General features: G+C 34.7%; 1 protein-coding gene across 4 annotated transcripts in view; it reads left to right on the top strand.

Moving 5' to 3' along the window:
* Positions 1-24,424, top strand: part of CYTH1 (cytohesin 1) — a 168,580-nt gene that overhangs the window by 101,255 nt on the left and 42,901 nt on the right. For 3 of the 4 annotated variants that reach the window (XM_072645186.1, XM_072645185.1, XM_072645188.1), the window contains exon 2: positions 18,455-18,537. In XM_072645186.1, the coding sequence (XP_072501287.1) occupies positions 18,455-18,537 (83 nt within the window). Of the gene's footprint in view, positions 1-589; positions 678-18,454; positions 18,538-24,424 lie in introns of those variants that run through there. The other variant, XM_072645187.1, reaches the window with a different exon arrangement.

Below are 24,424 nucleotides of genomic sequence, written 5' to 3'. Positions count from 1 at the left end.
TCTCTTTATTCCCCTTCCCAGAGAAAAACAGAGAGAAGGAATTGAAATAATAACATATCTGGTTCTATCCTTGGCATCTGTTCTGTTTACAAGACTAAGGCAGAACATTTCTGAAATTTACTTTGTAAAAAAGATATGGTCTTTTACTTAAGGGCCAGTGTACTAAGCTGATTTCAGGGAGGGGGCCACGAGGAAGAGAACTGATTTAGTAAATACTGATAAGCCTCTATTTTATGGTGTGAAGGGGTGTGCTAGCACAGCTGCTCAGACTGACGGTGATTACGTGCACTCCTCTGATTTTAGGAACTGGATACTGCAGCCATACTATGGTAGGGATGCTTATGACAGATCCCATTTGACTTTGTCTGGGGAGAGGGGAACAGCAGAAGCTGCAGAGATTGGAGAGTGTTCTCTGTTAGCAAAGAAGGAAGACAAAGCTGACCTGAGCATTAGGTACTCTTCATTACCAGTTAACAGATATGTTCTAGCTTTTGCCAAGGATTTAGAATTGTGTTTTTTTTCCCTTTGAGGTTAGTGGCAGAAGATGGCTTTTCCTGATTCAGCCAGCTAAAATCTGAATTCAGTTCGTGTTGTGTCCTTTAAACACAACATTTGGGTGCCCCGTCTTGAAGGATGAGTGTCAAGAAGGGAACTGCTGTGAATGCCGTCAATACGAGGTAGTTATCAGTAGATGTTAAAGGTTAGGGCCTGAAAATGAGTTTGACAGCCATGAACCTTTTTTGATGCTCAGTTATTTCTCTAAATTATCTCTTAGAATAAGATTCTGTAACTAAACTTCTATTACTTCAACATCTGACCAGCTTTCTGATTTAAGTGTAAAATTATTTAGACTGTAGTGGAGAATTCTAGGATTTGTTAAATGAAGTGTGATTCAACTTTAATCTCTCTTTAAGGAGGAATTAGCAATGCCCAAATTATGACTTCATCTATCACTATACAATAAGTTTATTATACTCCCTGAAGTGAAGTTTAGTTGGAAATAAGTGTGGAATTGTTGGTTTAGCACTGGATTTATATGATGCTTCTGAGTTTTAGGAATCAGCAAGGTGTAGTGAATAGAGAACCTGCTCAGGGTCAAGAAGACAATGCCCCGTGTGCCTCTAAGATTAGAAGTTACAGGATAGTTCTGCATTGGGAGAGGGAGTTTCCTCACTCCAAGTTCACTATGCGAATGAAATCATAGACCCAGACCAAAATAAAAAATGTTAATTTAGTTTTAAGGAAATAAGATGTTTGTTCTTAAAATACACAGTATCTTCACTGTAACTCTGTTACAGAGAAAGGTAGGGATTTTTTTCATGCAAATAATAGGAACCATAAGAAATTGTGAAATATACATAAAGATAGCCTTTCTAGTTTTCTGGGATGAATATACATGCCAGATTAATAGTAAACGTGCCGATTTAATTTTGCTCTTACAATGAGGGTTTTTCACAGGCTTAATTTAAAAATTATAAGATAATACAATCCTTAAGCATATACTGCTATGTGTGGGAAAGTCACAGGGACTTCATAAGTCACCTAGCTCTTCCTACTCCCTCACTTTATAAATGAAGAAACTAATGAAGCCTAGACAGTGTGATTTGCCCAAAGCCATACAAGTAATAAGTTCTAGAGCTAGATTTGAACCCTGGTCTGCTGACTCCAAATCCACGCTTCTTTCCTCTGCATTTTTCTGCTTCCCTCAGTTCAGAATTTCCTAGAAGAATCGAAATGAGACAAATACTTTAGAAAAGCAGGTTACTGCTATCAAATGTAAGGAATAATTACTCTTACTTTGGTTAAGACATTCATAAAGCAGGAAGAATTCATTTTCTCTCCAATCTATCCTCCACACAACTGCCAAAATGATGTTATTAAAACATAAGTTTGATGGTCCTTTGTCCCTGTTGCCTATACGGTCAAATATAAATTACTGTTAGTCATTTAAAGCCCTTCATAATCTCTCTGAAGCCACTCTTTACAGACTTATCATGTTACTTCCTTTCACATGCTCTACTGTCCAGCCAAACTGACCTATTTACCATCCATCACACACAACATTCCATGTTCTCTCTGAGCCTTTGTTCAGGCTGTCCTACATGCCTGGAATTCACTCTCTCCTCTAGTCCATCTCTTAGAATCTCTAGCTTTCTTTATGGCTCAGTTTAAGTTACACTTCCTAAGTGAGGCCTCTTCTGCCCTTCCCGTTTCTAGCATGTTTCCCACATCTGAAATCACCTTGTATTTATATTGTATAGATTTATATGTGTGTCTATTGTATTTCTTGATGCAGTATCAGCTCTTTGAGGGCAAAGGGCTTTTATTTTTGTCATGTATCCCCAATACCTAATTCAGTACTTGACATGTAGTAGTTGATTAATTACATGCTTATTGATTGATTGTGACTGATTCAAGGAGGGTGGGTCTTTATTTCAAAACTTATGCAAGATGTCTCATCCTTAAATGCTTCTACTGACAACTTAGCAAGTCACCCAAAACAATGACTTTTATAGGTGCCAAAGTTTCACTTTAGCTTTCTAATTTAGTTTTCTTAAAAGCATAAACAAAGAAAGAACTCTTTATCTGTTATGTTGTGTTTCTAGTCTTTTGAAAGTCTCATCTTGCTAGAAAGACATGATTCTTTCCTAAACTTGGTTTTTAAAATTATTTTTTTAATTTTTAAAATTAAAAGAAATTTCTAAAAAAGTTTAATACTGTATATTTAAAAAAATTTAATTTAAAAAAATTTTTAATTAGTACTGGATAATTTTAGTACATTTCTAGCCAGTATCTCACTGGCACTATGCTATAAGATGTGCACATTTTTATTTTTGCAAATTTTTTTACCCTCATCTTCACTACCATATCCTTTAATACTAAGTATTAGTTTCTTTCAGAATAGTTTACCAAGCTTTGTAGACTATACAATTCTTTTCGTGTCCCTTATGCTTCAAATTGGGCATTCTCCTTTCTAGATCCCTTAAATCTTGAACTTATTTTTTTCTAATCTAAAGGAAATTATTGCATAAGTCTTATACTCAACCTGAAAGAAAATAATCAGTGTAGAATGTCAGGAGGATCTAGGGCACATGACCACAATTGATTTCAGGCAGGTAAACCTTGCATAAAAGATGGAATGTCTTGTGTCAGGGATTATTCAAATGAATTCTCTGTCATATGGTGGAGATAAGAGTTCTGAATCAGGGGAAAGAAGCTGCTGTAGTCCTTGATAGAGTGACATCTCCAAAGACTTCAGCCAGGGGTATATTAGGGGATCTGGCATTTCATGCCTTGGATTCTTTGATCTCTGTAGTCAGCATCATCAGGCTTCTTGGGCCTTTTACCTTATCTTTCTCTTAATGCCTACATAGTCACTTCTTTCACCTTTCACTTGTTTCTCATAGCAAAATAGCAATCAGTGCTGTGATGCTCAGAGCAACATCCTAACTTAATTCCATGACTGCCTGCTTTTACTGAGTCTTTTTAGCTTCTGTAACCTTTTACATGACTGATAATCCAATTTCAGGTCCTTTTGGGTGACATTCTCCTGTCCATACCCTCCAGTTCTTGAAGCTCTTACCCTGCAAACTTCTCATATCAGAAAGTTGAAACGCTTTTTGCCAAACCTTGTTTATTGTCTATTTGTCTTAATAATATTTAGAAACCTTTGTCATTATGTTTGAACTCTGAACTTGCTTTTCCTTCACATTTGTCATGAATATAAAAATGTTGCCAGTCACTTTCTATATACACACATATTTATACGTAGGTATGCTTATATATATATATATATATATATATATATATATATATATATATATATATATATATATATATATATATATATACACATACACACCCACATATACACTTATCTCTGCTTTATTCTGCCCTGTAAAACTTCAGTAAATAATCTGAAAGGGTTTTAATTCTATTTTTAAACATTTTAGTTTATGATTTATTTATTTATTTATTAGCCTTTTCTTTTTAAATCTTGAGTTCCACATTCTCTCTCCTACCCCCCACCCACTGAGAAGGCAAACAATATGATATCAGTTATACATGTGAAATCAAGCAAAACGTATTTCCATATTAGCCGTATTTTTTAAGAGCAAGAACAATAAAATGAGAAAATTACACTTCGGTTTGCACTCGGAGTTCATCAGTTCTCTCTGTGGAGGTGGCTAGCATTTTTTTTCCATCATGAGCATTTGAAATTGTCTTAGATAATTGTATTGACCACAGTAGCCAAGTCTTCCACAGTTCATTGTCATTAGGGCACTGCTGTTATTGTGCACAATGATCTCCTGGTTCTCACTTCACTTTGCATCAGTTCATATAGTTCATATTGACACATTTTTCTGAAACCACCCTCCTTGTAACAATTATATGCCACCATTTGTTCAGCCATCCCCAATTGATGAGCATCCCCTTGATTTCCAATTCTTAGCCACTACAAAAAGAGCTTTTATAAATATATGTATGTCTGTATATATCTACTTTTCCTTTTTATTTGATCTCTTGTGGGTAGGGACCTACTAGTAATATTGCTGAGTCAAAAACATGCATAGTTTTATAACCCTTTGGGTCTAGTTCCAAATAATTCTCCAGAATGGTTGGACCAGTTCACTACTCCACTAGCAGTTTGTTAGTGTACCTATTTTTCCCTTATCCCCTCCAGCATTTGTTATTTCTGATAGGTATAAGATAGTATTATGTGAATTGTTCTAATTTACATTTCTCTAGTCAACGGTAATTTAGAGCATTTTTTCGTATGATAATAGATAGCTTTGACTCCTTTTGAAACCTGCCTCTTTATATCATTTTGACGACTTATCACTAAAGGAATGGCTCTTATTTTTGTAAGTTTGACTCAGTTCTGTACTTAGTATGTATTTGAGAAATCAGACTTTTAAAGAAACTTGATGTAAAATTTTTTGATTTCATTGTGTATGGTACCTTTTAGCCATGATGTAGTTTCCCTGATTATCTTTTAATTAGCTGTTTTTGCTTTTGCCTTGTCTTAGATGATGATTCCTACTCCTGCCTTTTAAACTTCAGCTGAAACATATTGAATTCTGCTCTAGCCCTATATTTTAACTCTGTTTGAGTCTCCCAGTTTCAAGTGTGTCTCTTGTACACAACATATTGTTGGATTCTGGTTTCTAATGTATTCTGCTATCTTGTTTCCATTTTAAGGGTGAAATGATCCCATTCACATTCACAGTTTTGATTCCTAACTGTATATTTCCATCTATCCCATTTTCTTCTGTTTTTTCCTCTCTCACTTTTTATCCTGTCCTCAAAAGTCTATTTTGCTCCTAACCACTGCCTCCCTTAATCTGCCCTTTCTTTTATCAAACCCCCCCATTTCTTATCCCTTCCCCTCTTAAAAAAATTCTATAATTTCTATATATAACTGAAAGTATGTGTATATGTATGTATTCTTCTGTCTTTGAACCAATTCCAGTGAGTCTGAGGTTCAAGTGTTGCCTGCTATCTGGCCCCAGCCCCTCCCATTTTCTCTTCTATTGTAAAAGTGTTCTTCCTTTCATGCCTCTTTTATGTGAGAAAAATGTCCCTACTCTACCTCTCCCTTTCCCCTTTTCCTGGTGCATCTCCCTTTCTCCCTTTTTCATTTTTTTTTTGGACATCATTCCAACATAATCAATATACCCATGCCCTCTGTGTAAACTCCTTTTAAGTACCTTAATAATTTTAAAGTTCTGAAGCATCATCTTTCCATGTAAGAATGTGAACAGTTTCATTTTATTGAGTTCCTTATGATTACACTTTTTACCTTTTTATGCTTCTCTTGAGTCTTGTATTCAAATGTCACTTTTTCTATTCAATTCTGTTCTCTTCATCAGGAATGCTTGTAAGTTCTCTATTTTATTAATTATCCATTTTTTTCCCCTGAAGGATTATACTCAGTTTTGCTGGGTAGGTCATTCTTGGTTGTAATCCTATCTCCTTTGCCTTCCAGAATATCATATTCTAATCCCTTCACTCATTTAATGTGGAAGCCACTAAATTTTGAGTAATCCTGATTGTGGCTTCATGATATTTAAATCATTTTTTTTTCTGACTGATTTCAGTATTTTCTCTTTGACTTTGGAGTTCTGGAATTTGACTATAATATTCCTGGGAGTTTGCATTTTAGGATCTCTTTTGGGATGTAATCAGTGGATTTTTAAATTTCTATTTTAACTTATGGATCTAAGGTGTCAAGGCAGTTTTCTCTGGTAATTATGATGTCTAGGTTCTTTTTTTGATCATAACTTTCAGGTAGTTTAATAATTCTTAAGTTATCTCTCTTTGATCTATTTTCCAGGTCAGTTGTTTTTCCTACAAGATATTTCACATTTTCTTCTATTTTTTCATTCTTTTGACTTTATTTTATTGTTTCTTGATGTCTCATGGAGTTATTAGCTTTTGCTTACCTAATTCTAAATTTTAAGGAATTATTTTCCTCAGTGAGCTTTTGTATGTCATTTTTCATTTGGCCAATTCTGCTTTTTAAGAAGTTCTTTCCTTTAATGAATTTTTGTATTTCCTTTTCTATTTGGCCAATTCACCTTTTAAGGAGCTCTTCTCTTCAGTGAAAATTCTATTTTTTTAAGGTATTATTTTCTTCAGTATTTTGTGCCTTTTTCAAAATCCAAGGTGTTAATTCTCTTTCCATAATTTTTTGCATCACTTTCATTTCTTTTCCCAGTTTTTCTTCTATCACTCTTATCACTTTAATTCTTCCAAGAATTCTTAGCATTTTTCCTTGAGGCTTTTTTGGGACTCTGTTTTCACATTGTTGTCTTCTGAGTTAATGTCTTGGTATTCCCTGCCACCATAGTAGCTTTTTATGGTCAGTTCACTTTTTTTTGGGGGGCGGGGGGTTATTGTTTGCTCATTTTTCTAGCCTATTTTTTTTTTTCACTTTGAACTTTACGTTACAGTTTAGCTCTGCTTACCTGGAGTCGGAAGGCACTGAACAAAGCTTCAGGCTTTTTTTGTGCTTCTATTTTCAGAGCTAGTTCTGGGGGTCTGCAAGTTTTTGGTGCTTCCATAGTGGTTTGGTCCTGGGAAAAGTGTGGTCTCTGTTCTCTTGGTCTGTGCTCCAGTGTTTGCTCAGGAAAGGTCCCTGATACCCTAATACCCTAAAGCCACAAGTGCTAAAGCTCCTCTTTGCTTTGGCACTGTGACCAGGGCCCCTGCTCCCTTGTGACCAACCATAAGCACTCCTTTCCATCCCAGAACTGCAACCCAGAACTCTGTATGGATAATAGAGTTGCCCATCAGTACCAGCTGTAGCCAGTGCCAGTATAGAGTCCCCTGTAAACTCTTCCTGACCTCCTTACTGTCTCTGGGCTGACAACTCCCAAAACTGGGCAGGCTACCACCCAGATGCCACACACTTTTCATGCTGACCTCTTAAGGTTTTTTTAGCCTGGGAAAATGTTTTACCTCCACCTTTTCTTGATTCCATCATTCTAAAATATGTTTTGAGACATTTTAAAAAATTTTAAATGGTATTTTATTTTTTCCAATTACATGTAAAAACAATTTTCTTTTTGTATTACTAAAACATAAATACATAATAAGAAAAGAATAAGAAACATTATAAACTTGAATATTGAAACAAATACAAAATAAAAGAAAATTTCATATACACAGCACAATGTAAGAGAGGATTCAAAATATATAGCAATAAATTTCCATTTCAAGAAAACCTATATAATAAATATTATATTTTACTTTTCTTTGCTTCCATGTAAGTTTTCTTTTGTTCTCTGCTGTGCACTTTTAACTTTATTTTCCCCCTCCCCCCTCCTGAAGGCTACAATTAAATGTGGATATATTTACATATAGATATTGACATATATATACATACATACATACATACATGTATAGACATGTACTTTTCCTTACAAATTCTACTTCTGATCTTTGTTTTTATTTGTGCATTTCTCTTACTTCCTATTCCTCCTAACTCCTCTACTTTACTTCTACCTGCTACCTTGCCCTCCTGTTGCTTAACCTATCCTCCCTCCAAGGATCCTTCCCTTATCCTCCCACTCCAATTAATCTAAACACCCTTCTATAAATCCCTCCATTACTTATTCCCTCATCCTCCCCTCTAGATCTTACTCATTTATCCTCCCCTCCCATCTCCTTAGCATTTTATTTTATTTTATTACATGTAAAGACAGTAACATTTTTTTTTGGAAAATTTTGAGTTCTAAATTTTTTTCCTCCCTCCTTCCCTAAGATGGTAAATAATTTGATATAGGTTATATATGTTTAATCATGTTAAATATATTTCCACATTAGTCATGTTGCAAAAGAAGAAACAGAACAAAAGGAAAATATGAACCACTTTTGCTTCATGAGATTTCTCTTCTGTTGTATAATTTTTGTAAGGTTCTTGTGTGTATTTTCTCTGAATCTATTTTGTTTTACTTTCAGATTATCTCTTGAAATATCTTTCATTACATTTTTTGCTTTGTTCAGTCATTTTTTAGCCATGTCTGACTTTTCATGACCCCATTTGGGGTTTTCTTGGTAAAGGTACTGGTGTGGTTTGTCATTTACTTTTTTTATGAGGAAACTGAAGCAAACATGATTAAGTGACTTGCCCATTGTCACATAACTAATAAGTGTCTGAAGTCAGATTTGAACTCAGGTCTTGTGACCCCAGGCCCAGCATTCTTCCCACTGGACTACCTAACTGCAGCCCTCCTTTTTTTTTTTTTTTTTTTTAGCAACTTCTCTCTATCTTATGATATTATTTGAGTTTGAGATGAGATAGTTGAAGCTTTTAACCTAAGGTAAATGATGTGACAACAACAGAGGGGAGGAGGAGATTGAGGAAAATAACTCATTTTCAGAGTTGGAAGGCACTGCCATACCCATTTAGTCCAACTCATACCAAAAGGAATCGTCCACTATAATATACCCAGTAACTAGCCTCTAACAAGAAGGAATGCACTACTTTGCAAGGCAGGTTGATGAACTCTGGTTGTTGGAAAGTTATTTCTGACATCTAACCCAAATATGCCTTTTTATACTATTTCAGTCCTTCTCCTGTATTTATTCAAAAGCTATTGCCCAACAGAGATTATAGAATATGTTGTTTTTAATTTCTGGGGTTCTAAGCATAACTACATGAAAAAATCTTATTTTTTTTAATAATCATAGAAATGCAAATTAAGACCTAAAGGATTTCAACTTATATCCTCTGGATTGTAGACATAGTAAAAACTGAGGAAATTTACTATTGGTGAGCTGCAAGCTCTCTAGTGCATTGCTAGTGGAATTGTAGGTTGCTGTGAACATTTTGCAATGTACAATTTACATAGCAATGTAAAATGAGTCACAAAACCTATGATATCTTTTAACCTATCATTTCTACAACTGAAAGGGGATAATTTGTATCTTTTTGGAGGGGGAGGGATGGTTGTATTTAAAGATTAATTCCTTGGTGGTGGTCAGAGATTATAGTTAGAGTATTTTGAATAGATAGGGCTTGTAGACATTTATGAAATAGACATCTATGTGAGAAGTATCCTCGTAATTCTGTACCACACCTTTTCTTTACCTTACGGTTCAGGCTATAATTACAGCCTTATTTCTTTCCACTGAAATGCCATTTCCTCCCAGTGAAACCAATGAAGGAGCCAAACCCCAATAATGGCAGCTATGAGTGAAGAAAGATAGGGGAAAAGAAGAATGAGGTTATGATTGTGGTGTAAAAAAACAAAGGTACTTGTTTTCAGCATCTTAGAGGAAGCAACATATGGTGGCCCAAAGGACAATTGTCAAGGTCCTAAAGCATACTTGTTACTTTACAACCCTTAATTTTTATGTTGATAAAAGCAGTTTCTCTTGTCTTAGCCCATGTTCTGGTCAGCAGGCCAGTGTGTTTAGATTGAGTAGGATCTGCATTCATAACTGGCTTTTCACTTTGTCATAAAAATGATATTATATAGGCTGTTTGCTTTTATCAGTGGGCTAAACCGAAGTGTTTTGTCTCCCTGCTTAGGATGAGAATCATCCTGTTTGTTTATCCCTTTACACAGAAAGATGATGCTGTCACTTTAAGAACATCCTTTTCACGCAGTAGATGGAACATATTTCAGCATTGAGTTTCTGTGGACTGTTAAAATCTGCAAAGCAGCATTTAAATAAATTTTTAAAAGCTTCTCTTGTTGGGCTTTTCTATTCAAAGCACAGTACAATGGTCCCTTGTTGCTTCAATCTCTTCAATCCCCTTCATTAAATTGGAACCCTGGAAAGGAGTGGAGAGGAGGCCAATATTAGAATGGCCCCCATGAACCCTTATCAAGAAACCTGATAATCAACCTTTAGCAGAAACTAATTCTTCAGGCCTGGCTTAGTTAGTCCTTTTCCTACTCCCTGACAGTGATTGGGTGGGTGGGTGGGGAGGAGGGAGTCTTGAGTGTAATGGTGACTGTTTTCTTTAGTGTGTCTCATTTTTATTAGGACTAGGGGGCAGAGAATCATGAAGAAAACCTGCTGCTTTCCGAAGTTATTGCTCTTTAAGACTAAGGCTTTTAGTAGATTCCTGATTGACAAGTGTGACTGAAGCATGGGGGTCCTGGGGATTGGAGGACAAGGTCAAGTTGATTATTCCCCTGCCATCTGGCTCAGAGTAACCATTCATGTACAGTTAACCCTGATGACTGTCTGGTCCTTGATACTAATATATATGCTGCCTTCTTACAGTTTATTAGAGTAATACACCAACACAGACACAAACATAGACATATATACTCACAGTCTATATGTGTAGCACATTATATATGTGCGCATGTATATGTAATAATAACAGCTAATATTTATATAGCATTGACTATGTGCCAGATTCTATGTGAAGTACTTTATGATTATTATCTCATTTGTAAGCTAGCAAGTGCCAGAAAATGGATTTGAAATGGGTGTCTTCATCCAGGCCCTATACTCCATCCCCTGTGCTACGCTGCCCCTAAATGTATGTATGTATGTATGTGTGTGTGTGTGTATGTGTGTATATATGTATATATACATATTCATGTTATACTATTATAAATAAATTTTATCCAATAGTATATAAAAGTTTAGTGGAATATACATGTTCACCTTTATTATAGTGAATCACTTAAATTTTTTAAATGTATTTTGTTTTTATATCATCATCACTTCTGAATAGTTCCCTACTTCCCCTTCCCTGCCTAGTGACCCAGACTTGGGAGCAAAGAATTTAGAAAGACTTAATAAAAAGAAAGCAGCTCAGCAAAACTAACCAACAAGACGAGTGAACTTGGCTGTATGTGCTCTATTTCATACTTGTAGTCTTTTACCTCTGCAAAGAAAGAAGAGATGACATTTTCTCAATTCTTTGCTGAGACCAAAGAGCCTGATGAGCTTGGGGGTGAATAACATCAGACTGTGGTACTGCAGGTTTCCTATTCTGCATCATGCTGAACTATAAAAAAAAAGTTTATTGATACATTTGTTTTACATTACAGTCAGTCCCCTTCTCCTAATCCTAAACAGACCCTTCCCTAATAACAAAGTAGTGTTAAGCAGAGCCAAGTAGCATGGTGACTGCCTTGCCAATGTTCTATACCCATAGTGCTCTGTTTTCCTACTATAATGAAAGAGGTGCTTCTTCATCTCTTCTCCCTGGGCAAGGTTGCACATTAAAATTATTCACTTTTTGTTTACATTATCATAGCCATTTCTTGTATTTGGATTCTGCTTAATTCACTTCAAGTTATTTGATATAAATATTCTCATTTCTCCAAATTCTTAATATTTTGGCATTAATATGCTGCAGTTTGTTAACCATACCCCATTTGTGTCTATGTCTGTCACAAAAAGAGTACTGCTTTGAATATTTTGGTGTAAAGGAAACCTTTTTTTCCCTGGTTTTGGCCTCTTTGGATTATATATTCTGTAGTAGTATCTCTGTGTTGTAGGGTATTTAGTATCATTTCTCACATATATCGTTCCATTCTAAATTAATTTCCAAAATGGACCAGTTCACCTTATGCTTGAGTCTTCAAAAGTTACAAAAAAGATAAGAATAAATAGAGAAATCTAACTTGTATTTATTTTTAAACATTGGAAGAAAAAATATTGAGTATTCATTGTGGTAGATAGGCTCTTCTGTACATTACTCACATAGTACTTTAAGAATTGTTGTGATGTTATTTAAAATTTTTTGTGGGATAGTAGAGATGTGGGGTGAAGCGGTAAAGTCCCCAAGTATAAATTTTTCAGTTGGTCATTAAGCATTTATTAAGCACTGCTGTGTGCCGTGCATTGTGCTAAGTGCTGATGATACACAGAAAGGCAAAAGATAGTCCCTGCCCTCAAGGAACTCTTAATCTAACATAGGAAGATTGAGAAGAGACCATTGGATTTGATCATTAAGATGATTTTTGTTCACTGCTGCTTTATATTATAGTTTGGGGTCTGAAAGTACCATTCCCTTTTCATCCCTATTTCTTTTCATCATTTCCATTGATATTCTAGATCATTTGTTATTATTTTATCAAATTTTATAAACTATTTCCTTGATAATTTGATCAGTATAGCATTAAAAGTATAAATTAGTTTTTAGTAGTATTAGTAGCATTGATTATTTTGGCACTGTCTAGCCACCAGTACTGAATTTAATTTGTTCTTTACTTCTTTAAGGAGCACTTTGTTATTGAATTTTTACAAGTCATTTATGTGCTTTGGTAGGTCAGCCGTCAGATCTTTTATTCATTTTGTAGTTATGTGGAATAAGATTTCCCTTTCTATTTTTGTTTCTTGTGTTTTGTTATTACATGAATTGCAGCTGATTTTTGAGGGCTTATTTTGTAGCTTGCCACTAACTCTGTTGAAGCTATTAATTGTCTCAATTAGTATCTTTGCTGATTCCCCAGGATTTTCCAAATTTACCATCATATCATCAGTGAATAGAGAAAGTTTAATTAATTTTTTCTTTTGTCTTATTACTATTGCTAGCACTTCTAGAATAGTATCAAATAATACAGGGGAGAGTGGGCATCCTTGCACCATTCCTGTACGTATTGGAAAGGGTTCTAGTGTATCCCCATTGCATATAATGCTTGATTTTGATTTTAGATATACAAATCCTTCTATGCCTATAATTTGTAAGGTTTTAGCATAAATATTTCTTTCTACTATTACCTTTTTGGCCTAGATTATTGCTAATCTACAGGATCTTTCCAAGATATGTATACTGATGGGCCAGTTTTATCAGCTGCTTATTCAACTGTATATTACACTGAATTAAATTAAATTTCATATTATTAGATTTGGCCCAATGTTGCCTGTTGAGATCTTCTTGGTTTATGAATATGACATGTTATTTCTTCTTCCTAATTTTGCATCATTTCCAATTTAAAAAGAACTTTCTATAGTAAACCTAATTATCATAAAGTAAACCTACAAAATGAGGTGTGAATCTTTATCTAAAACCTTTAGTATATAACAAACCAAATATATGAACAAATGCTTTTGTTGTCTCCAGGTCTTTCTGAAGTTCTACTGCCTCTGATCTTCCTTCCTTCCTTCCTTCCTTCCTTCCTTCCTTCCTTCCTTCCTTCCTTCCTTCCTTCCTTCCTTCCTTCCTCCCTTCCTTCCTTCCTTCCTTCCTTCCTTCCTTCCTTCATCATAATTGTCATCAGTGTTATATCAACAATGTTTCTGTTGATCTTGCTTTGTATAAGTGTATTTTTAAAAACCTTATTTTATTAAAATCTTGTTTTTTATATTACTTTAATTTCTGGATATATTTCCCCCTACCCAGTGAATGATCACACATATCAAAAAATTAAAAAAAAAATAGACAGATCAGAAAAACCAACCAACACATCAGCTCTATCTGATAACCCATACAGTATTCCATACTAATAGTCCTACACCTCTACAAAGTAGAGAAGGGAGATACATTTTCTTAATTCTTTCTTGGGGCCAAACTTAGTCATAATTACAGTATTCAGTTTAATATTTTTTGTTCTTTCTATTTACATTGTTGCCATGCTATATATTGTTTTCCTGAGTATGCTTGCTTCACTCTCTGTTAGTTTATATCTATCTTTACAAAATTATAGAATTTGAAAATTGGAAGTGATTTCAGTGACCATCTAGTCCAATTCATACATGAAAGAAATTTCCACTGTAATGACTGACAAATGGTTATCTAGCCTCTACTTTAAGATATTCAAGGAGGATGGAAACTATCACCTCTCAAAGTAATCCTTTTGGATAGCTCCAATTGTTAAGGCAGTTTTTCCTCAGATTAAATTTAAATTTGTTTCTCTGTTTTTGTTTTTGCCATTTGGAGCTAAATAGGACAAATTTAACTCTTTTTCCGTATGACAACCCTTCAAATACTGGAAGACACAATATTATGTTTCCTCTTAGTCTTCTCTTTTCCAGGCTAAACATGCCCATTTCCTTCAACTGATCCTCATATAGCATAGATTCAAGGCCTTTATGTCCTTTTATTGTTAGTATATACTATTAGTTTTATAGCAAGACTTTGCTTCCTTTTTTCCTTTTCTTTTCTCTTTTGTTTTCTTTTGTTTTCCTTTCCTTTCCTTTCTTTCCTTTTCCCCTCCCCTCCCCTCCTCTCCTCTCCTGTCTTCTCCTCTCTTCTCTTTTCTTTTTTGGTGAGGCAATCAGAGTTTAGTGACTTGCTCAGAGTCATACATCTAGTAAGTGTCAAGTGTCTGAGGACAAATTTGAACTCAGGTCCTCCTGACTCCAGGGACTGTGCTCTGTGTACTAGCTTCATTTCTTAATAGATTCTAGTCATCAACCTTCTAGCTGATATGTTTGCTGCAAATATTTTTTCTCAATTTCTTTATTTCCATCTGCAAATCTCATGATCTTGGTTGTTCTTCTAGACAATTTCCAGCTTATCTTAAAACTTGGGACTGAACAAAATACCCCTGGTGAAGTCTGACAAGGGCAAAGTTTAGTAGTGGTATAATTTCTCTGTTCCTGGAAAGTGTGCTTCTTTTAATATAATCCAAGTTTGCATTAATTTTTTTTGGCTACAAAATTATACTGCTGGCTCATAAAACCCCTAGATTTTTTCCAGCACAATTGTTATTTAATCATGCCTCTCTCATTTTGTAATAACAAAATTGTTTATACGGAAGTTATTCCTATTGAATATCATCTTATTAGATATTACCCAATGTTTTACCCTGATGATATCCTTATAGATCCTGACTTTTTATTTGGGAGTGGCAGGGATGGGAGAAAGATAAAATAAATGTTAACTTTAAAATTAGATTAAATTTAAAATACTATGTTCTAGAATTTTGCTCAGGGTTTGAAAGCATGCTCACTGATCTATATATGCAGATTCTATTCTTTCCATTTATAAAAATCAAGATGATATTTGCCTGTCTTCACTTCTATAGCGCTATTGCTTTCCAAAGTCTTTTCTCTTAAAAATCAAAAAGTTTTACTGATCCATTATAAATACACACACACACACCATGATCACTTTATAGTATTTCCCCACTTAAAAAGTCTCCCTTGCATCAAAGAAAATCATTTAAATTAAACCAATGTAATAAGTAAATTGGGGGTAATAATAGCATCCACCTTGCAGAGTTGTAGGAACATATGTAAAAAGTCTTGCAAATAATATGTCACTATATAAATGCTTATTATTATTATCGCTTATCTAACCAGGACTGGCTCTTAATCTTTTACTTTTGTGTTAATCCCCTTTACTTTTGGATGTCGGAATTCTATCAGACATTTGATGCTGTTCAAATTTATTGCCATTGATTTTGGGGATTTAAAAGTTTCCACAAAAGACACAGTCAGTAAATATTTATTAAGCCCCTACAGTGCCCCAAGCACTGTAGTAGATGTATGGAGATACAAAAATAATAAATTAAACAATCCCTGCTCATAAACAATAGTCTTCCCTGTTAAAATCTAATATTAGTGACAATAAATATGTAAACATATATATGTGTAAAGAATTAACCTAAAGAGAATAAGTACAAGGTAGTTAAATACAAGATAGTTTGGGAGGAAGGGCACTAGCAATTGGGAAAATTAGGAAAGGCTGTACATAGTAAATGGTGCTTGCTACACATCTTAAAGAAAGAAAGGAGTTCTGTGAGGCAAAGGAATGAAGGAGTACACTCTGAGCATGGGAGATGACCCAGGCAAAGGCACAGATACAGGAGATAGAGTATCATGTATGAGGAGAAGAGAAAAGGACAGTTTGACTGGATCCACAGATTGTGACAAAGGAATGAGGCTGATATAATAGGTTAGGGCATGTGAAAAACTTTAAAAAGCTGAGCAGGGGAAATTAGATTTCATCTTATAGGTGGTAGGTAACCACTGGAGTTTTTTGCATAGATGAGGGATATGAGCAGATCTTTGATGCAGCTCTTTGTGATTACTGCTTACTTGTCTAATTGTTCAGTTACCATCCCTTTACTATTATGTTCTAGAAAATTTACAGTATAACAGCAACGTTGTAAAAATGATCAACTTTGAAAGTCTTTAGAACTTTCATCAGTGTAGTGACCAATCATGATTCCAGAGGACTTATGATAGATAAGGTAGTCCATAATCTGACAGAGAAGTGATGCAGAATGAGACACATGGACATGGCCATTGTGGACATTTTATTTTGCTTGACTCCAAATATTTGTTACAAGGGTCGACAGTAGACAGTTTATATATATATAGCTTGGCATCTGTGTGTAGGATGGATGGGAGTAACAGGCTGGCCAGTGAATGATGAAAACAATAGATGTTTACTTGCACATTTTAAGTAATGTATGTAAATAATTGTTATATTTTAGCCTGAGACATGACTAAGCATGAGAAATGGGACAAACCAAAAGGAGACAGAGATAAATCTAGATGAATGTCATCACAGATAAAGAAAGCTAGATTTCAGTAAGAGCAAGATACATGTGTGATTCAGCTAAGGGAAGAGAGACCACAGCAGGATGAGCATAGTTAAGAAAAGGTAGCTTTCCTGATCAGGTGCCCAAGTCATGCCAAGTTCTTGATGCTCTTTGTAAATTCATTGTGGCCAAATCTGGGTCATTCCATGCAACAGGGATGTTTGGTGATATGGATGGGACAAGTTATTATTATTGAGGTGTCAGGTCTCTAGGAGGTAAGTCTGACTGGCTTCCTGCTTTTCATGTCTCAGATAAGGAAATGCCAATTAGCAAAGTTGCATTAGATAGGAAAATTTCTATCATATAAGGTTCTTGCTAGAACCTTCTCAGTAGAAAAGTGAGTACATATAGATAGAAAGAAGGCTTCTGTAGAATAACCTATTGCAAGAAAGGCTCGGACCAGAAAGTCAGTGTGTGTTTTTGGCTTTTTTTTTTTAAAGAGGCAAAGATTCCCTTGCTTTTGTTCCTTATCATTCAGGCTGAGTGCGTAGTTCATTAATTTAGCTGTGCCTATGTACCTTTCATAGTGTTAACTTTATCATCTTGCTGTAAGGTAAATGATGCTATAACTATGAAGTATTTTTTTAAAATTCCTTCCTATTTCAAAAAAATTCTGTGATTATAAATCAGAGTCTTGTTTTTGCTTTCTCCAAAAAGTAGTGACAGAAAGGATCAAGTAAATCGTTTCAAAAGTGTTATCCTATCAGTACATGTAGTTTCCTTCTGGTGCTTCAGGGATTCTTTTCCCAAAAGATCTTTGGAATGTATACCTCTAGGTCTCAATTAGTGAAAATAATGAACCCCCTGAAGTGGTTGCATTATTTGAATTTACACTGTGTATTTCTGGTATATTGGGCTAGAACTAGTTACATTATCTACAAATCGTAACTTAGAATAATGCAAATTAGAAGTTAAAAAAAATCCTATCTAGCATGTGAAGGCTGGGGAGGGGTTGATTACTCCAATGTATTGGAAGGAACTATATTGAGTATGCATCTCTCTAAATTGGGTGTATTTAGTATTATTTTCTTGGTTAGTATATCATAGTTGCATGACCTCAAGCAGTGCTTAGTGATTGTCCTTATTCTAGAGTTCTCCACAGGAGAAGCAAATCATCAATTAGGTATGTCTACTAGTCACTCTTAGGCTACTTATTATAAACAATTTCAAGGTCATTCTTTTAGAGAGGACCTAAGATAGCGTTATGAGTTCGTGTTATCCTTTCCTTTTAGTTACAGGGTAGCCTTCTCTCTTGTTTTCCATCCCCATAGAAATAGGTTTCTAAGAGCTTTTCTCTCTGAACAGTGGGTCATTGGATTCCTCTTATCTTCCAAACCTATTTAATTGATATTAGAATATTTTGAAACCCATTAGTTTTGGGGTAATCTCCATTATCTGCTCACTGAATTTAAACAGTCAAGCTCTGTTTTTGAGAGGCAAAGGAGTCCTAATAATATTTTCCCTTTATTTTATAGTTCCTGGCGACCTGTCCTTACAAGAACGTCAGGAGCTGGAGAACATCCGTCGTCGGAAGCAGGAACTGTTGGCCGACATTCAGGTGAGTCGAATAAAGCAAATGTTTTACTAGTGAGATAGGTATAAAGAGATGTAGTCTACTCAAGGTTAAGTGGTGTCTAGCAGTCTCATTTGTGTGTCATCCTGTCCTAGACCACCACTTGATTTGTTCTCTTATTTACTTTATCCTTCCTAGCTCAAGGGTGATCCACAGGTACATTTGGATAGTCAGTCAGTAAACATTAAGCATACCTCCTATGTGTCTTACTACTAAGCACCCACTATATAGTAAGGTAATTTATTCTCATTTTTTAAATTGCAGTCTTACACCTTTTGGTCCAGCTATACCACTACTAGGTCTGTATCCCAAAGAGATCATACAAAAGCAAAAAGACCCACTTGTACAAAAATATTTATATTAACTCTTTTTGTGGTGGCAAAGAATTGGAAATTGAGGGGATGCCCACCTATTGTGGAATGGGTGAACAAGTTGTGGTATATTAATGTAATGGAGTACTATTGTTCCATAATAAATGATGAGTAGGTGGATTTGAGAAAAACCAGGAAAGATTTATGTGAACTGATGCTGAGTGAAATGAGCAGAACCAGGAGAACATTTTACATAGTAATAACACTGCACAATGACTAGCTTTGATAGACTGAGCTAAGACAATTCCAAAAGACTCATGATGGAAAATCCATATCCAGAGAAAGAACTATGGAATGTGAATGCAGAGCAAAGCATGCTATTTTCTCTTTTTTTGTTTTTACTTTCTTGTGGTTTTTACCTTTTTTTCTGATTCTTCTTTACTAAAGTAGACATATGATTGTACATGTACAGCCTGTATCAGATTACTTGCCATCTTGGGGAGGGGGAAGGGGGAAAATTTAGAACTTAAAATCTTATAAAAGTGAATATTGAAAACTAAAAATAATTAAATTTAAAAATAAAAATAATTGCAGTCTCTTAATTAGCACAGATTCATTAGATATGAATTACTTTAATAAACTGAATAAACTTCCTTTACATATTTTTCTGCATAACTAAATGAACATTAAAATTACTGAATATATATATATATTATATATAATTTACTAACAAAAGGATTCCATAATGAAACATAAAGACCAATTGATGCAATTTGATATTTTGGCTCTTGTCACAGAAGATGCATTTTCTTCTTTGCCTTTCTTCTCTGCTCAGGGTGATTTTGCATCATCCCAGGATCATAGATATAATGATATAGCTGTAAGGGACCTTTAAAAATAATAATGATACCTAACATTTATGTACCTATGCTTTACATTTATTATTTCATTTGATCCCCACAACAGCCTACAATGTAGGTGCTATTACTATCCCCATTTTACAGATGAGGAAACAGGCAAACAGAGATAAAAGTGACAGCAATTGCCTAGGGACACACAACTAGGAAAGGTCTGAGGCCAGATTTGAACTCATGTCTTCCTGACTTCAGGCCCAGCACTCTATAGCTGCCTCCAGGTGACCTTAGAGGCCATCAAGTCTGTCCCCCTCATTTTACAGATGAGAAAGCTGAGACACAGAGAGGTTTTTTCACTTGCCCAAGGTCACACAACTAGTAAGTATCTGGGACAAGATTTGAACCTGGGTCTTCCTGATTCCAAATCCGGTGCCTTATCCAGAATGTTCTAGCATAAAATCAGATTTGAATCTCCCTGTTGGGAATCCTTCCTTGTAAGGATATGCTTATGCCCATGCACTGCTGCTACTTTCTTGTTCTACTCTGGGGAATCTAGACCTAGGCCTTGTACACAGATTTAAGTTTTCTCTTTCTACTCTAGGTTTTCCTCACAGATAAGCTGACCCTTTCTGACTCAGTTTTTTTCAACTTTCTTGCTCTCTGTCCCTCTTTTCTCAAAAAGGCCTTAATATTTTTTCTTGACTAGCTCCTCCTCTTCCTCAGAAAGAAGAATATAGGTCATTTCCCACATACTACTATTAAGTCATACTTTTAAGCTATTTAGTATTTTTACATGATCCATTGATCAAGTAATTCACAGAATAATGACTAAATGGAGTCACCATCACTAACCTTACCATGCATTATTTTGCAGTTAATCAGTTCTTTAATATTTCTCTTCAATATTCTTTTGATTTCTTTATTTTAATGTGCTGACTCTGTTCCTAAAATCAGGAGATACCTACATAAGTTTCCAATTCAAAAACATCACAGTACTTAAAATATTGGGATCTTTTTTATCTGTAACTAAATAATACTGATAAATATAAACAATTTATTAAAACTGGAATTTATAATCAAGCTTAATGACATAGATATTATTTATAATATTTTGGCTATGAAAAAATTCACAGTCAAATTTACCTCAAATTATCATCATAACAGCAGATAACTCATTTATTTGTCTGAAAACACAGTCCCAAATTATTCAGCTTACTCTATATATTGATTAATATCTCAATCTTCTTTCTAGTTTGCCTTAAGAAAAAAATTAAACTGTATCTCAGGAAATAAGTTGTTGACCATCATTGGAAATATCTTTTTACCTTTTCTTAAGGTCTTCATAAAATTATTTTTATCATTAAAAAAAAACACCACAGTTTAATACAATTTTGACAAGGAAAGGTTTCTCCTGTCCTTTTTCCTTTCAGTCTAGATTCACATAGAAACACATGTTACATTGTTCGACTGTTAACTTCAAAACAACTAGCACAAAATTCTTTTCTTAAAATTCCTTTTGAGTCTATACTCTTCCTCCCCCCCACACTTAATATTTTATTTTTTCCTATTGCATGTAAGGATAGTTTTCAACATTCACCTTTATAAGATTTTGAGTTCCAAATTTTTTTCTCCATTCCTCCCTCTCCAAGACAACAAGCAATCTGATACAGGCTGTACCTGTACAATCATATTAAACATATTTCCACATTAGTCATGTAGGGAAAGAAGAATAGGAACAAAAGGGAAAAAGCACAAGAAAGAAAAAAAGAGAGAAGATAGCATGCTTCAGTCTGCATTCAGACTCTCTAGTTCTTTGGCTGTGGATAACATTTTCCATCATGAGTCCTGTGCATAATGCTTTCCTGGTTATGCTTATTCCACTCAGCATCGGTTCATGCAAGTCTTGCCAGGTTTTTCTGAAATCCACCTTCTCATCATTTCTTATGGAACAGTAGTATTCCATTACATTCATATACCACAACTTGTTCAGATATTCCCCAATTGATGGGAATTCCCTCGATTTCCAATTCTTTGCTACCACAAAAAGAGCTGCTATAAATATTTTTGTACTTGTGGGTCCTTTTACTTTTTTTATAATCTCTTTGGGATACAGACCTAGTAGTTGTATTGCTAAGTCAAAAGGTATGCACAGTTTTATAACCCTTTGGACATAATTCCAAATTGCTTCCCAGAATGGTAGGATCAGTTCACAACTCCACCAAGAATGTATTAATGTTCCAGTTTTCCCACGTCTTCTCCAACATTTATCATTTTCCTATTTTGTCATATTAGCCAATTGGACAGGTATGAGGTGTTACCTCAGAGTTGTTTTAATTTGTATTTCTCTAATCAATAGTCACTTAGATTGGCTCTATACTTTTAAAGAGTGAATTACAATCTCCATTGTCTGTGAGATAGATTTTTGAAGTAGGAGTTATACTAGCATATGCCACATTATCCTCCTTCCTTTTGAAGTGGTATAACTTAAAGAATAGTGTTGACTTCTTGGAGAAAGAATTAGGGAAGTCATTAAGTGATATATTTTATCCCTTGGAGCTATATAATTTCTTTTAGAATTTATTGTAATACTTTAGGGCACCATAATATTTTGGGGCAAGGAAGTGGTGTTTGCAAATTTTCTTGGTTATGTAATGCCCAAGTATGTCTGGGGTATTGGTTTGAACACAGACTTATCATTTCTTTGAGAAAAGCTTGGCTTATAAATAGTTTAAAAATCTCTACTTAAGGTCTTGATAGCAGAAATTTATTTGGAAGGAGAAGTACCTTTTTTTTTTTTCACTTGAATGAGTAAGGAAGAGCTCTTATTTTTTTCTACCTTACATTGTGGACTATACTAGAAAAGCAGCAAAAGAGCCCTAAAATCTTGGTATAATATCATATCTCAGGCTCCAGCCTTAATTTCTGTTTGCATTGTCTTGAATAGCTTAGATTGCCCTAGCATAGGATGTTAAGTTTATATTCTTTGGGAATCTAACAATATAATTGTATTGCACATGGCATGTGTTTTCCTCAGCAGCTATGAGTCTCTGATATTAAAGTAGTATCAAAAAATTGGGGTGGAAAGAGTTAATTAACTAATATCTTGATATAAGCAGGCTCCAATTTATGGACAGATTGTATTCCAAAAAATTCATTTGTAAGTAGTTTTGTAATTTGTAAGGTTGTTAGAGTGAATTTCCTTTAGTAACATTGTTGTAAATGGTGGCTATTTTCTAAGGCTAGACTACCAATTTTATTCATAATGTGGTTAAAATACTGGATAATTTGAAAAGTAATGGAAAACAATACTTTCATGACATGCTGATAGATAGTAATAAAACCAACTGGAACTCAATCTAAGACAGATTGGTTGCTGTCTGGAGCAGTCTTTTAGGTTCACGTGAGGAAAAGGAAGGCAGTATGCTGTTCAGATTTGCAGAATATTTCCAAGTTAGGTGTTTATAATTTGGAGTATGCTTTTATTTTAAAATTTTAGGTAAGCTAGTATTAAATAGTTCATGTTCTGGCAGGATAGTTTCATAGGAGATCTGTGCAAGTGAAGTTCAATACTTGAATGGAGTTGGCACGTGCAGATGAGTAATTAGCCATTAGATATATATCTATCAATTAAATTAGACAGTCCACTGATTTACAGCTTCTCAATGGAGTTCTTTTTGTTGAGTTTCTTATTAGTATCTATGCCAAAAGAAGTTTAAGTAGATAAGTAGAGAAACCTGATTAGCCAGTAGAGCAACTTCCAGTCTTAAAAGAAACTGGTATGATTACTCAGAGACTCTTGTCTGCTTTAGACATCCCAAATCCCAGCTAATTATTGTCAAGGCACCTTAAGAAGACAGGAAAAGTTGTACACTGTATTAGGGACCATATAGATGAGGATTGACAAGAGCAATTCCCTTTAAATGGACTTGAAGTGGGCATGAACCTCTGAGGGGAAAAAAGGCTATTTCTGTAACTGTACAAATCTTGTTACTCAATTGGATATTTCATATTTATTTTCAGATCATTAAGTAAAATTTGAAGAGAATCACATATAATGAGTGAAAATACATGGTGTGTGCATTTCAGTATTCATTTTTCATTCCATAACACTGAAGTTTTTTCCATTATTTTCAGAGCAAATAATGCATATTTCTGTGGCACTTTCTGTTTTATAAAATGCTTTCTTCACTACAACCCTTTCAGTTGTAGGTAGTGCAGATGTTACCATGCCTATTTAAAGATGAGGTTAAAGTGACTTTTCTGAGGTCACACGGATACTTAGCGTCAGAGACAGCATTTCAGTGTGAGTCTGAATCTTATGATTCCAGATATTTCCACTGTCCTGCTCTGCCTTCTCCTTATTGTTTCACAGAATCTGGATTTTATAAATGAAGAAAGAGAAAAATGAAAGAGAAAATGGTAAAGAACCAAAGTGAAATCTAAAGCAAGAATTAATAGATTGCAACATTTGGCTTATTTATTTTTCTGTACTTTTTGCCTTCCTTGGAGGTTATAGTTAGGTAGGTCTATACCCTCTCTGAGGCACTTTTCTTAGTTTTTATATTTTAAAAAGTGGACACTACCAGTATTTGAAAGTCATCTGTAGAAAAAGGATACTAACTTTTCATATTCATGCTAAAGTACTTGATGATCACCTGTTTTTATAGGCCTACTTTTATAACCTAGAGACAGAGACAGCAGTGTGGG

This window comes from Notamacropus eugenii, chromosome 2 (genome assembly GCF_028372415.1).
Source record: "Notamacropus eugenii isolate mMacEug1 chromosome 2, mMacEug1.pri_v2, whole genome shotgun sequence".
Classification (NCBI taxonomy): Eukaryota; Metazoa; Chordata; class Mammalia; order Diprotodontia; family Macropodidae; genus Notamacropus; species Notamacropus eugenii.
This window is presented reverse-complemented; position numbering and strand designations above follow the sequence as displayed.